The following is a 14670-nucleotide window of genomic DNA, read 5'->3' as shown; positions in this document are numbered from 1 at the left end:
ATATAAAGCATGTTTGTTAAGTTTTGGCTAAAATGTTTGTCTGAGGGCAAAAGTATTCCACATGGGCGACTGTGTTTTCTGGCTCGTCCTATTTACGTACCTGCTTCCCTTGCATAGTCAGTCTTTTTATTCTGAGGCTTTTCTCTAAAGTTTACTTTTTATTTTTTTAATGTTTATCTAAAGTTTATAAAGTTATTAGGATTTCTCAATATCCTCAGACCTCATCCTTCAGTTAACATTCACGTTACCTTGTGTATTTATCTTCGTCCTATGTCTTAAGATATTTCCGCTAGGAATTCTAACTCTGAAATATTTAAAATGTTGACTTCAAAGTCAGTGGAACTGTGCCAAGCGTGCCTCTCTGAAGATAAATGGGAGAGCTCCTGACAAAGGACAAAGTCAAGGCCCATTAACTTAAACAGGATGCAGTGTGTCTCAGGGAGGCCAGGCTTGTTCATGGTTGTAGAAGGAAAAGCAAGCCTTACATTAAAACAAAAACAAACAGATTTTAACCTTATAAGTGATCATTCCCATGAGACACCATCTCCTTGGCGCTGTCAGCCTCCATTGCAGGAACTTCCTGCCTCAGTGCTTCCTCTTGCTCCTGAGATGGCTGCCAAACCCTCGGTTTCAGGGTGCTCTTGGGGGCGTGTCCCATTCCCATATGCTGAGTGGGAATGAAAACCTAAATTTGTGCTGATCAACCTGTACTCAGCATAGCCTGTGACTGCAAAAGGATGGTAGACATTGGGAGAGGCTGAGAGCAAAAACTTGCAAAGGGGATTACTGCACACATCGCACTGCCTGTGACAAAGAGTAATGATTCAGGTCTGTGGCTTCCCCCTGGTAAAAATTGGGAGACTTTAATTTCTTGTGCTCTGTTTTAAGAAAATCTTACATCATGCTTAAAAACGTTAATGCTTACATGCTTACTAAATATTATTACGGTCTTTGTTTTCGCTACAAGAGATTCTGTTCCTGTCTAGATCCCCAAGATGATGGTAAACTTCGAATGGATTATATATCCACTGGAATGATGACTGTGTCTGAAATTTAATTTTAATTTGTTCAAAAACAGCTTTTGGCTAGAATCACATTCTGTTCAAAGCAAAAGGTGCCCCCCAACTCACTGATCCGTGAGCCTGGAAATTGTTAACTTGCCCAAAGGGAGATACAATTTTATCTACCCTTGTGGAGCTTACATCGTCATTGTAAGTGTAGGGCAGGCCACGGTACGGTTAAACACATCCACCTTCCTGTCATTAAGCATCTGAGTGGATGGCTCAGGAAAGAAAATTCTGTCTGTAGACTGGAGGAGTCAAGAAACATGAAAGGACGAGGTAGGACTGGAATGGACCTGAAGGACCCCAGAGTTGTCCAGGTGATGACAAGGAGGGAGAACATTCCTAGCAGGGGGTGTTTATGAGCCAGTGAGGGAAGAGCCTGAGCCACAAGAGCAGAAGGGGGGCCGCCTGGAGAGAAAAGAAAAGGTTGGAATAGTTGGATGGGGTTAGATTGTGGACATGGACTTTTATCCTAAGCATAGTGATTGCCTAAAGAGTTTGATGAACAAAGCAGCATAAAAAAAAAGTGTTTTTTTTTCTTTTTTCAAGGAAGATATATCTGTTGGGAAGGATGGATTGGAGTAGGGAGTGACATGAGTGGGGCAGTTTATATAGATAGAATTGGAAGGAAAACAGGTCTGGGAGAGAAGAGGTCAGCTGTGGGCATTGATTATACCTGGGGGATTCTCAGGTTCTGCCTTGGGAAAAAGGGAGAAGCTGGGATGGAAGCTGGTAGGCTGTCAGAGTGTATGCTGTTAGCATGAGTCAGGGTACAGCAATGGATTGACACCAGGTCAGTAGTCAAGAACCGTAACACCTACTTCCTTCTCAACCATAAGCTGATACACAGAAACCAACAGGATAGGACAGAACAGGTGGGAAATTTGAGCAGCCAAGGTCCCTGTGGGGCAGTCTGAGCACCATGGAGAGGGATGTACAGGCAGCAAGAGTAAAGTTTCCAGAAAGACTCTGGAGGCCCGGTGCGGTGGCTCACGCCTGTAATCCCAGCACTTTGGGAGGCCGAGGCGGGCAGATCACGAGGTCAGGAGATCGAGACCATCCTGGCTAACACAGTGAAACCCCGTCTCTACTAAAAATACAAAAAATTAGCCGGGCGAGGTGGCAGGCACCTGTAATCCCAGCTACTCGGGAGGCTGAGGCAGGAGAATGGCATGAACCCCAGGGGGCAGAGCCTGCAGTGAGCCGAGATCGCGCCACTGCACTCCAGCCTGGGCGACAGCGAGACTCTGTCTCAAAAAAAAAAAAAAAAAAAAGACTCTGGGTAACAGACTCTGGGTACCTGGATGGAGATGTTCATCATTGGGCAAACTGTGCAGGTTCACAAACCAAACAGAAGGCAGACCCTGATTAATTGTCCAAAAGATGCTGCCATTTGTAGCCCACCACAAAGCAACAGAAGTGGTGTCAGAGAAACAATGGGTCTGTAAAACATCTCAAAGTTAGAAATGGTGGGACTTAGTGACTACAAGTGTGTGAGAGACAAAGGGGAGAGAAAGGTGAAAAATTCATCCTAGTTCCCAAGCCCATGAGATATAGGGCATGGTGATTGATAGAAACAGAAAGATTGGGGAATCAATATGAAGTGTCAAGTTTGGGAGATGTTACATGTGAAGTGATGGAGTGCTCAGGAAGAAGCATCAAAAGAAAGGAAGGGTGGGGAGGCTAGAGTTCAGATGAAATACTGGGGGCAGATGAATAAACTTTAGAGAGTCTGGCCACCCATTTATTCATTTAATAAGTATTTATCATATAACTACTATATGTCAACCACTGTGCTAGATGCTGGCATTGGACAAGTTCTATTAATACAAGGAAATCAATTTGAAGATGAAAGATGCCAGAAAGGGGTGAGGATTGAGCTTTGAGGGATGCCAACCTGTTGTGTGGGAGAAGAAAGAGGAGTGACCAAAGGAAACAGAAGAAGAGTGCCCAGAAAGAGCAGGGTAAATCTAGCTAATGTGGTATTGAGGGAACCAGAGGAGAACATTTTCAGAATGACATGGTGTAGTCAACAGCAAACATTTATTAAGCACCTTTCGCTGATGCAGAAAATACTTTGTTCTTCACCTCATCCTTTCAAAGGTAGAGAAGCCTCCCCTGAACTCACAGCCTACCTGTGAGCTCTCTTTCATCCTGACTGCCAGGTTCCACAGGCAACAACTCCATTAAGCATGCCTTAGCTACTGCCCTACATGTTGAATTTTCGGTTTTGTATGTATTTTAAATCAGAATCCTTCCTGATTTTGCCCTTGATATGGTTTAGATATTTGTCCCCTCCAAATCTCATGTTGAAATGTGACCCCCAGTGTTGGAGATGGGGTCTGTTGGGAGCTGTTTGGGTCATGGGGGTGGATCCCTCATGAATGGCTTGGTGCCCTCCCCATGGTAATGAGTTCTCTCTATTATATTAGTTCATATGAGAGCTGGTTGCTTAAAAAGAACCTGACATCTCTCTTGCTCTCTCCCTCACCATGTGACATGCTGCTTCCCCCTTCACCATCTATGAGAAAGGCTTCCTGAAGCCTCACCAGAAGTGGAGCAAGTACTGGTCCCATGCTTGTATAGCCTGCAGAACCATGAGCCAAATAAACCTCTGTTCTTTATAAATTATTCAGTCTGTCTCAGGTATTCCTTTATAGCAACACAAAGTGGACCGATACAGCCGCCGTTGTTCTGTGTCATTTGGGTATTTCCTTGAATTTGCAAGTGGGCTGCTGTCTGAGTTCTCCCCTACTCAAGTCTTTTCCCTTTTGGCCTGTTCATCTTTCTTTTTAAACCTCCAGTGTCACACATCTATTCTGCAGATGCTTTGTGTGTTCTGAGCTTGGGGCTGCACTAGCTCCCTGTCTGATTTCCTAATCCCTGCTGCCCGGTCAGTGCCTAGGTTTGTTTTCATTTGTTTTGTTTTCTTGCCCTACCCTTTCCACACATGCCGACTTCCTGATTCTATTGCTTAACTAAGCCCTTGATACTATGTCCAACAGCTTTAATCTTGCCACCTGCTCAGACCTGTGGTAGACTTGACCTCATTACTTACTTTTCTGTGACTTCTCCCTGCTGGTCTTCCACTTGCAACAGGACACTGCCTGTTGCTGCCATGTTAGTATCCTTTCTTCTGAGCTATATCTTGAGTTCCTTAGACGGAAGAAACACATGTCCCAAGACTGAATGAGTTTTGAGCCCTTATGATAGATGCTGATCAGAAACATCATGGATTCCATTTTCTAGGCTGTACTCACTGCACTGGTCATTTGGATGGGCCTGTGGTTTCAGTAGTAGGAGAATACATCAACCGTCTGCCTTCCTGCCTTCTCCCTCTGGCAAATCCCCTTACCTAAGCCAACTCCCAGGACTGGGAGTTGGCCAAAGTAGGATGGTCAAGAGGTCAAAGGATTCTGGGGTTTATAACGCCAAGGGCTGAAGATGATGGACTGTGCTCAGGTACAGAGACATATGGATAAGAATTCTGGCCTGGAAGAAATGTGAGGGGATACAGGTCATGATGATGGTTCTTTACTGCCTCAGCATTCTTATCATTAATATCAAGACGTTTTGTCCCAATTCCAGTCCTTCTACATAAATCTGAGCCCTTCAGTCAGATTTCAGTGTCAGAACCTGCCGTGGGACCCAGGGGCCAGCTGTACAGTCCTAGACTCATCTTGGCAAAATATGATGACACTCTATCTTGAGACTCTGTTGTAAAGTGAATATGTTTAGTCTCACTGGTGAGAATAACCTTTCCCTGGAGAAGAGTGTGCAGAAAATATCTACTTACACATTTAAGTCAGGACCACAGATTTCATGAAGTCCAGGGAGAATCTGATGAAAATATGTGTTTAGTGGACATGGAAACAGATCAGTAGTTGACCAAGAGCAGACATTGCCATTGCCCACATAGCTTGTACCCTGCCTGGTCTTGATCCCCTTCCTTCATCTGCCATGACATCTATGTCCAAATTACTCATCTTACATATAGCCTTGCTTCTGCTCGTGCTCCCCTTTTATATGTATGTCTTTGCTCCCCAGTTAGACTCTCAGCTCCTGGAGGCCACCAAACATATTGCATTCATCTTTCTGTCCTCTGAAGGTTTCATGTCTGGTCCAAGGGAGATGCCCAGCAGCTGTTTTTTTAATGCATTAAAAAAAGATGAAGACCCCCAGTGGATACCTGAAACTGAGGATAGTCCTGAGCCCTGTACATGCAGCAAAACTAGCACAATTTTTTTTCTTCGTAATTTCACAAGTAAAAGATTTGTTCTTACTGTAGATCTTACCAACTTTGGCAGCAGTTGTCTTTTTTCTTATTAAGTTGAGAACTTCCTATTCACTTAAAGGAAGCCCTGTACATGCAGCAAAATTAGCACAATTTTTTTCTTCGTAATTTCACAAGTAAAAGATTTGTTCTTACTGTAGATCTTACCAACTTCAGCAGCAGTTGTCTTTTTTCTTATTAAGTTGGGAACTTCCTTTTCACTTAAAGGAAGCATGTTGCAACTTCTCTTTGGCATATCCGAATTGCCAGCATCACCTCTCGTGCTTTGGAGCCCTCGTGAAGTAAAATAAGGGTTACTTGAACACAAGTCTGCAATACTATGACAATTGATCTGATAATGCAGCCAGCTACTAAGTGACTAATGGGCAGGTAGTGTAGACTCTGTGTGCTGGACAAAGGGAGGGTTCACATCCCAGGTGGGACGGAGTGGGACAATTTGAGATTTCATCATGCTGCTCAGAATTAGGAATTATTTATTTCTGGAATTTTCTATGTAATATTTTCAGACTGCAGTTGAACTGCAGGTAATGGAAACCATGAAAAGCAAAACCATGAATCTGGTGGGAGGACTCTACTGTATATAGATATATAAGAGGAGATTTTTTTATGGGAGTTGTCTCACATGATTATGGAGGCCAAGTCCGTGATCTCCCATCTGCAAGCTGGAGACCCAGGAAAGCCAGTGATGTAATTCATCCCAGTCCAAAGGCCTGAGGACCAGGAGGAGCTGATGGTGCAGCATTCCCACTTGGAGGCCAAAGGCCTGAGAATCTTGCCAGGGGGGTGAGAGTGGGCAGGGGAAGGATACAAGTGTATGTCCTGAAGTCTGAAGGTCTTAGAACCAGGATCTCCAGTGTCCAAGGGCAGGAGATCGATGTCCCAGCTCAAGAAGAGAGAGAGAATTTTCCTGTTGTCCAGCCTGTTCTTTCTAGGCTCTCAATGGATTGATGATGCTTTCTTTACCCAGTCTACTGATTTAACGCTAGTCTCTTCCAGAAGCACCCTCACAGACACACCCAGAAATAATGTTTTACCAGATGTCTGGGCATCCCTTATCCCAAGCTAGTTGATACATAAAATTAGCCATCAGGCCAGCATAGAGCTGCTAGATGAAGTCCTGGGGTTAAATGAGATTGTAGGAAAGAAAATGTAAGAGTGTGATAGTAAGACTAGAGCTTGGGGAAGATGAGCCAGTGAAGTAGGCCAGGCCTATTTGTGGCAGGGGCAGGAGGAGGAACCAAGAGTGACTCGGTGTCTCAGAGGCCTAGGAATGGATTTTAAGAAGGAAGGCATCGTTCTCAATGTGAACTGCCAAGCAGAAGTTGAACTGGATGAGAAGTGAGAAAAAGTGGTTGGGTTTGGTACTTCTGATAGCTGTTTGCAAGATGTCATAGGAGCGGAAGGCAGGTTTCAGAGGGCTTAGGGTTGAGTGGGTGGGAGGATGGTGTGGTGGGGAAATGGAGGTAAGAGATGGGGCTGTGGCCTCAAGCACAGAGTGCTGATGAAAACAGGGCCTTTCTTAGATTCAGAGACTTGGATATATCTGTGGCGTTGAGAGAATAAAGACTGAAATTTTACAGGGGCGGGGAGGAGATTCTTCAAGTTCTGGGAGGGGTAAGAATCTGGCGTTCAAGTGGAAGGTTAGCCCTTATTAAGAACCAACATGTCTTCAACAATGCCAGGGAGCAGGGGCAAATGGGCAGGGGAAGGAGAATGGTCTGGCCTGGTGTACTCTGTGGAGGAGTGCCCCCAAGGCCTCTAGATCCGCACTCACCCACTACCGGCTGTGTATTTGTATTTGGGGAGCAGGAATGTTTACTTTTAAAAAGCTGCCTTAGGGATAGAAAGCGCTGTGTGTAGGCCCTGCTGCTGTGCCTGTCCTCCCTGCGTCTTTCCCACAAAGGTCATGCTTACTAGCAGGAATCATTTTTGACCTTTTCCCATTGTGATACTCCCCAAAATAGCAAATCATAACTAAAAATGCTAAAAATCCTGCATGAATACATCTTTTTGTTTCATTTTGTTTTGTTTTTTTGGAGACAAGGTCTCACTCCCATTGCCCAAACTGGAGTGCAGTGGTGCGATCTCAGCTCACTGCAGCCTCAACTTCATGAGCTCAGGTGATCCTCTCACCTCAGCCTCCCTAGTAGCAGGGACGCTACTAGGCGCACAGCACCATGCCCAACTAATTTTTTGTATTTTTAGTAAAGATAAGGTTTCACTTTGTGCCCAGGCTGGCCTCAAGGAGTTCGCACTCCTCGGCCTCCGAAAGTGCTAGGATTACAGGCGTGAGCCACCCTGCCTGGCCGTGAATACGTCTTCTGTGTCACCTATATTGTTTCTGGCTGCTCCAAAAATACTGCCTTATTCCAGACTGGTAGGTAGGGTTTAACTTCTGTTTTTTTTTTGTTTTTTTTTTTTTTTTGAGACGGAGTCTCGCTCTGTCACCCAGGCTGGAGTGCAGTGGCGCGATCTCGGCTCACTGCAAGCTCCGCCTCCCGGGTTCACGCCATTCTCCTGCCTCAGCCTCTCCGAGTAGCTGGGACTACAGGCGCCCGCCACCACGCCCGGCTAATTTTTTGTGTTTTTAGTAGAGACGGGGTTTCACCGTGGTCTCTATCTCCTGACCTCGTGATCCGCCCGCCTCAGCCTCCCAAAGTGCTGGGATTACAAGCATGAGCCACTGTGCCTGGCCATGAATACGTCTTCTGTGTCACCTATATTGTTTCTGGCTGCTCCAAAAATACTGCCTTATTCCAGACTGGTAGAGTTTAACTTCTGTTTTATTCTAAAATAAAGGCTTTAGACTTTGGAACTGTTAATGTTTTTGAGAAAATACTTTTCACGTGATCCTGTTATCTTTTTTCTAAAGCTATGATGTTAAACTGACCTATGTTTCCCAGAAACTTAATTCATTGTCTCTTTTTCCCCCCTCTGTCTTTTATGTAATTTAATCTGAGAACTAGAGGGGCCTTAGGCTCTAGTCCAATTCTTTTTGCCCAATGTCAGTCAGTGTTTAGTTTGAAGAATCCACACACCCACTGGATCAGAATTAGTAAGTGTAGAGCCAGGGAGTTTACATGAAAAATAAATAAATAAAAATAATAATAATTTCCCAAGTAATTCTGATACTTCTCATTTTGGAACCATTGGCATAGAGGTCACTAGTCTAATACTTTGATAGAAAAAAAAAATCCTAGTACTACAGTAAAAAGAGTTGTCCTCACCTGCTAAAACCGGGTGTTAGAACAGAGGCCTCTTACTGTTCTGCTAAAAATCCTGATACTTTCACAGAATTATCTACCTCCTTGGTTCCTCATTTGTTGTCAAACAGTATAGTAAAGACAGGAAAAAGCAATGACAAAGTCCTTAACACCGTACTAACAAATCTGAGCGTTTGGCTTAGCACGCTCTTGTTTTCTGAGCCCTTTGAAAAACGCTGGCAGTTAGCAGCATGCCTACTGACTCCACACAGAAAGGACTAGTGATACTGCTTCCCTTTTTTCCCAACAAGTCACTGCCTAATAACTAAAGGAAATTAGGAAAGAAAATTTGAAAGAAGAAAAACTACTTCACCACCTGAAGACAACAGTTATTACATTTTCATGTATTGCTTTCAAGTCCCTTTTCCATGTAAAGGTTTCTTTTTAGAAATGTAATTGTGACCCTGTTTTTGTAAGCTCCGTTTTATTGCTTTTTGTTAAAATTAACGAGTGTTTCCCCATGTTAATTCTTTATGAGACATCATTTTTAATGGTCTGATGTTGCCTTATGAGGTTTATTTTTAGCACAAAATCTACCATGAGTTGTCACAGTTTTGTGAGGGCTGTCTCCATATCTGAAGTATCTGGTGAACTTTTAAAGAATTTTTTTGTCATGAAATATAACTGCCATACATAAAAGTTCATAAAACACGGATATCCAGCTTAATGACTTATAAAAGGAACACTTGTGGTGTGACATAGACTATCCCCAGCATTTACAACCCCCAGGAAGGACATGCTTCTCTCCAGTGATGACCCTTTCCCTTTTTGCCTGTAATCACTATCCTAACTTTAGTGATTCACTTCCTTGCTTTTCTTTATAGGCTTACCACCCAATTAAATATCCCTAAACAATGATGTTTAATTTTGGTAGGTTTAAGTTTTTGTAAATGGTGTCACATAGTATGTGTTCTGTTGTATCTGCCTCTTTTCCCTAACAGCATTTTTTTTTTTTTTAAGAGGGTCACCCAGGCTGGAGTACAGTGGCACGAACACTGCTCACTGCAGCCTCGACCTCCTGGGCCCAAGTGATCCTCCCACCTCAGCCTCCCAAGTAGTTTGGACTACAGGTGATGCCACTTTGCCCAGCTAATTTTTTCTATTTTGTGGAGATGGGGTCTTGCTTTTTTGCTCAGGCTGGTCTCAAACTACTGGTCTGAAGTGATCTTCCCACCTTGGCCTTCCAAAGTGCTGGGATTACAGGCATGAGCCATCATGCCCAGCCTTAACAGCATGACTTTAAGATTCACTGGTGGTGACGGGTGCAACAAAATCTCAGAAATTACCACTAAAGAACTTATCCACGTAACCAAAAACCACCTGTATCCCCAAAACTATTGAAATAACAATATGAATCTTTTAGTGTCCATGTACATATTCTACAGCACAACTATACCACAGTTTCTTTATCCACTCTGCTGTTGATATACCTTAGGGCTGTCTCTAACTGTGTAGACATGCACTCAGTCTAGTAGATATTTCTGGTATATGTAAGCACTTATTTGTGTGTTGAATTTATCTTGGAGTAGAATTGCTAGGTTCCTGGGTATGTGCTAATAAATCATGTCACTTAATATTGCCAAACTTTTTCTGAACTGATTCTATCAACATAAATCCCCATCAACAGTGAATAAGCATTCTTGTACACATCCTTGCCAACACTTAATATTGTTAGGCTTTTGAATTTTTGTCAATCTGGTAAATGTGTAGAGTTATCACATGATTATTTTAATTTGCATTTTCTTTTTTACTAATGAAGTTGAATAACTCTTCTCTTTTTTTCTCTTTCTCTGTCTTTCCCTCCCCTCTTTTTTTCTCATTTTGTGAAATTCTATTTTTCTTGTTTAGTCAATTGTCTTATTCATTTGTAGTAGTTATTTGTATATGCTAGATCTAGGCTCTGTGACAAATATATTTTCCCACTTGGTGGCTTGTCCTTTCACTTCCTTATGGGTGTCTTCTGATGACCGGAAGTTCTTAATTTTAATGTAATACTTTCTGTCTTTTTTTTTTCTTTATGACTAGTGCTTTTTGTGTTTTACCTGGTGACATTTTTCAGTGAAACTTTGAGTTGGTTGTCACGAAGGATGTGAGTCCATTGGAATCAAAGGTGGGCTTTGTAGAGACTGGTACTGGTTGTGTCCTAGTGCTGAGAACCGAAGGCTAGGAACTGAGAATCCTCAAGCACAATAGCTCTAGCTTCTCCAGAAGGCATTTAAAGAAGGTCATGATCTCTGAGGATGGCTGGTCCAGGACATTGGCAGGAGAAAGAGCTGCCTGCCTGATGGCCAGGGCGCTTCCCTCTGCCTTGTCTCCTGGGCTGTGCCTCTTGGGTCAGTGTGCCTGTTCCTTCCTTTATTCAGTGCAACCTCTGAGCTTGTAAAGTCCCATGGCGTCTTGTATAGAAGACAGGATCTTGAAAACATATGTTGGACTCGTCATGAGAAGTAAAATGAACACTTCCTCATAACTGTGATAATGTTATCCTATATAATCCTCTCAGACCAGATTTTATCAAAGAAGGTGAGGGCTAGTCTGGTTGCCATTTTTACCTGGAAGTCTTTTACTTTATTTTTGATATTCAGTATTAATCATCTCTTAATCTTCTGTGTGTCATTCATTAACTGCCTTCAGTTTTCACTTCTCTCCTCCTCTTACATTTTCTTTGATTTACGTACGATTTTTAAAAATAACTGATAGCAAAATGAATGCCCTGTCCACAAGAGTGGTCATTGTGGAAAGAACCCATCCCCAAATGTGGAAATTGGAGGCTCTCTCTCTCCAGGTGTCTGCAGACTCCCTGTAATGCCATATCTCATGGTCCATATGCTTTCTGGGGTCGTAGACTACTTTGAAAATCTGATGAACATTGTGGAGGGAGGAGGAGACCCCTGATGTTATTTATGCCCTCCCCAAAGACTCCCTGGGCTTTAGGTTAAGAACTCCTGCTGAAACAGCCCTCCCAGGCCATGAAAGAAGGATCTTGGTGGCAGTTGCTGCTGGGGAGATCCCTGGGACAGCTTACCTTCAGCATTGAGACATGAGAACAGTGTTCCTTTCCAACCCCTCTCCCCATTTAGTCCTCGTGGAGGGTGCTTTCTGTTTGAAAATCCGTGGTCTCTGATGTGGATTTGGGCACAGGATGCTGCTCTATCAGTTGTTTCCTCAAACCTCCCCACCAAAACTGCCCGTGCTGACCATTTTTTAATAACCTGTTACGCCAACGGGAATGAAGCCCCAGGCAAGAACGCCAGGAAAAACCTGCATCTGGGGGCCTCTTCTATAGGCACAGTTTTATTGGATGGTGTCAAGTTGCAGGGCCACACAGACACTTCACTTTAGAAATGGAGGATGGATGCTGTTTTTGTTACAATCTTTTATTTCCTCTCTTCTGCATGATTCTTAATAGTCCCCTGCCGGATCTCCCAGCTTCCTTTTCATGCTGTCATCTCCTGCCTGCCATTGTCACCTCGCCCTTGGACACTCCAGTGGCCCTCATCTCCAGGACAGCCCGTAACCCTTTAGCTTCCAATTCACGCTATCCTAGCACATCCCCCGCCGGCTGGCCGACCCGGTACTTTCCTGCTGCTGCATTGGTTATGCGTTGCACGCCTCCCATAGAAAGTCCTCACCTCCCTGTGTTTAATTCCTCTCTCCATGGCACAACCCAGGTGTGGTGCTCTCTATAAAGCATGTTCCAATGCCCTGAATTCTTTCTTTGAGGCCTCCATTTTTCCGTGGAGTTTCTTGGAGCTCGGAGGGGAGGAAGTTGGGCTGAAATCCTGCCATTTCCATCAGCTGTGGATTGATAGTTTTTTTCACTGAAGGCTGTTATCAGAAAGCATTTCATATTGTCCTGAAGCTACAATACGTATTTATTCGGAAAAGGAGAATCGTTGGCTCACTGGCTTCAACTTTTCCAGATAATGTTGAATTGTTTTCCCAAGTGCTTGTACTAATTTACAAAGTAACGGCGTTCCACTTTTCCATGTCCTTGCCATCTTTCAACATTGTCTGGCTTCTTCATTTTTGCCTGTTGTTTGGGTATAAAATAGTAACTCATGGATTTAATTTGCATCTTCATGTTCTAGTGAAATTATCACATCTTTCTATGTGTGTATTAGATATTCGTCTTCATTTCTTTCGCCCATTTGTCTTTTTCTTTTTCATTTCTAAGCACTCCTTAGATATTCTGGATATCCTTTGTAGGATAATAAGAGAGCATGCATTTTCCCGGGTTCCTTCTATTTTGTTCCACAATCATATCTAGGGTGCCGCATCCTTCTGCATGGGCTGAGGTGGCTCACTGTGATCTACTTGCCACCACCAGGAAGGCGGAAGGGATGGGGAAAGCACACCATTCACTTTAAAGCATGACCTGGAGCTTGCTCCTGTCACTTCTGCTGACATGCGGTTGGCTGGAACTTAGGTCTCTGCACACACCAGGCTGCAAGGGAGGCTGGGAAATGAAGCCTGCATTCCACACAGCCCTTTACGTAGCTAACAATTTGAAGAGAATGGATCGGAACCCACTGATGGATTGAAAGACTTGGAAGGGTTTAACCCTGAGAGAGACTAAAGAAAATATAATTGTCTTCAAATTAATTGTCTTCCAGTAAATCTTTTTCTGATAAATGTTAATATATTTTGTATCATGAAAACTTTGCTTCGAGTTTTTAATATTGCAATTTGCCAAACCTGCTTTTGTTTTTACTTCAGAAGTGTGTTTATGATTAGCAAAGAAAATATAAAGGGGGAATAATAGGAAGTGAGATGACCATCTCTGTAGCTACTGAAATGAAATTTATAAAGCATATATTTAATTAGCCAGAAAAATAATATCATGTTTATTGTTTTTTGCAAATGTTGTGGAAGGCAGAATCATAGTCACTTAGTACCAAAACAGGCCCCTAACATTTGTTTTTGTCAGGCTCACATTCATCTTAAACTAAAGTGTACAAGTTAGATGATACGGTTTTAAGCTGGTGGATGTGGGAAATTAATGGGTTTAAGATACGGGTTTCTCTGTCCCTTTCTCTCTTTCTTCATACCTTAGCTAATGGCATACAACCTCTGATTTCTCCAGGTATGGCGTGAGTCCCGAGAACATTATCCTCTATGGTCAGAGCATTGGGACTGTCCCCACGGTAGACTTGGCCTCGAGGTATGAATGCGCAGCGGTAATTCTCCATTCCCCTCTGATGTCTGGTTTGCGTGTGGCTTTTCCGGATACCAGGAAAACATACTGCTTTGATGCTTTCCCCAGGTAAGTTCATGCTTGTCCAACAAGTGGTAAGTCAGCCAATGACCGTGTTTATATCTGATGCTCCCATTAGCTGTGTAAATATTTATTGAATGCAGCCATACGTCAGACCCTGTGCTGGGTGCCACAGGGCATGTGGGAGCAAATATGACACACACTATCCAGAGATTTTATCCTCCCAGGCCTGACTCACTTGTGAAAATCTCCCAGATGATGTATAAGGACCTTGAGTATACTGACGCCTAGGGTTAATTGATTGAGCTCTAATATACACGATTTTTAACAGCACCCATACATCCTAAAGGAACTTACAGTTCAGCACTCGCTCATTCATTCAGAGACACTTCTTGTTGAATCTTGAGCTGCATACAATATGTGTGATGGGGCAACTAGTGGTGTAGACATTCACAAACTTGAAGCAAGCACAGTTTGGAAATTTCTCTTACTTTTTCAGTTGGACAGTACAGGTAAGGGAAAAGGTACCATGCTCAGTTAATCTTTGCAAATAGAAGGATAAAGGCAAAGTGAGTTACTTGACAAGCCAGGCTTTGATCTTCAGTAAATAGCCGCAGGAATGGTATAAATGAACACACTCACCTGCCACCCCCTATTCTGCTCTACCGCTTTGACCAGAAGATCTCACTCCTGCAGAGGTGCCTGCATGAGGAAAGTATTTTTAATACAAAATATTTTGCCCCTTACGCCTTTCCCACAGTGCTTGCTAAAGGGGCCTAGGATTGTTACCCCAGGACTGGCCCAGCTTATGTTGCCATTTTATAGAAAAAC

General features: G+C 43.3%; 1 protein-coding gene across 2 annotated transcripts in view; it reads left to right on the top strand.

The window, feature by feature from the left end:
* ABHD17C (abhydrolase domain containing 17C, depalmitoylase) overlaps positions 1-14670 on the top strand; it is a 62111-nt gene that overhangs the window by 42278 nt on the left and 5163 nt on the right. For both annotated transcript variants that reach the window (XM_055277484.2, XM_055277483.2), the window contains one exon: positions 13708-13887. In XM_055277484.2, coding sequence (XP_055133459.1) covers positions 13708-13887 — 180 coding nt within the window. The remainder of the gene's footprint in view (positions 1-13707; positions 13888-14670) is intronic.

Source organism: Symphalangus syndactylus, chromosome 5 (genome assembly GCF_028878055.3).
Source record: "Symphalangus syndactylus isolate Jambi chromosome 5, NHGRI_mSymSyn1-v2.1_pri, whole genome shotgun sequence".
In the NCBI taxonomy this organism is placed as follows: Eukaryota; Metazoa; Chordata; class Mammalia; order Primates; family Hylobatidae; genus Symphalangus; species Symphalangus syndactylus.
Note: the sequence above shows the minus strand (reverse complement) of the source record. Positions and strands in the feature narration are given on the sequence as shown.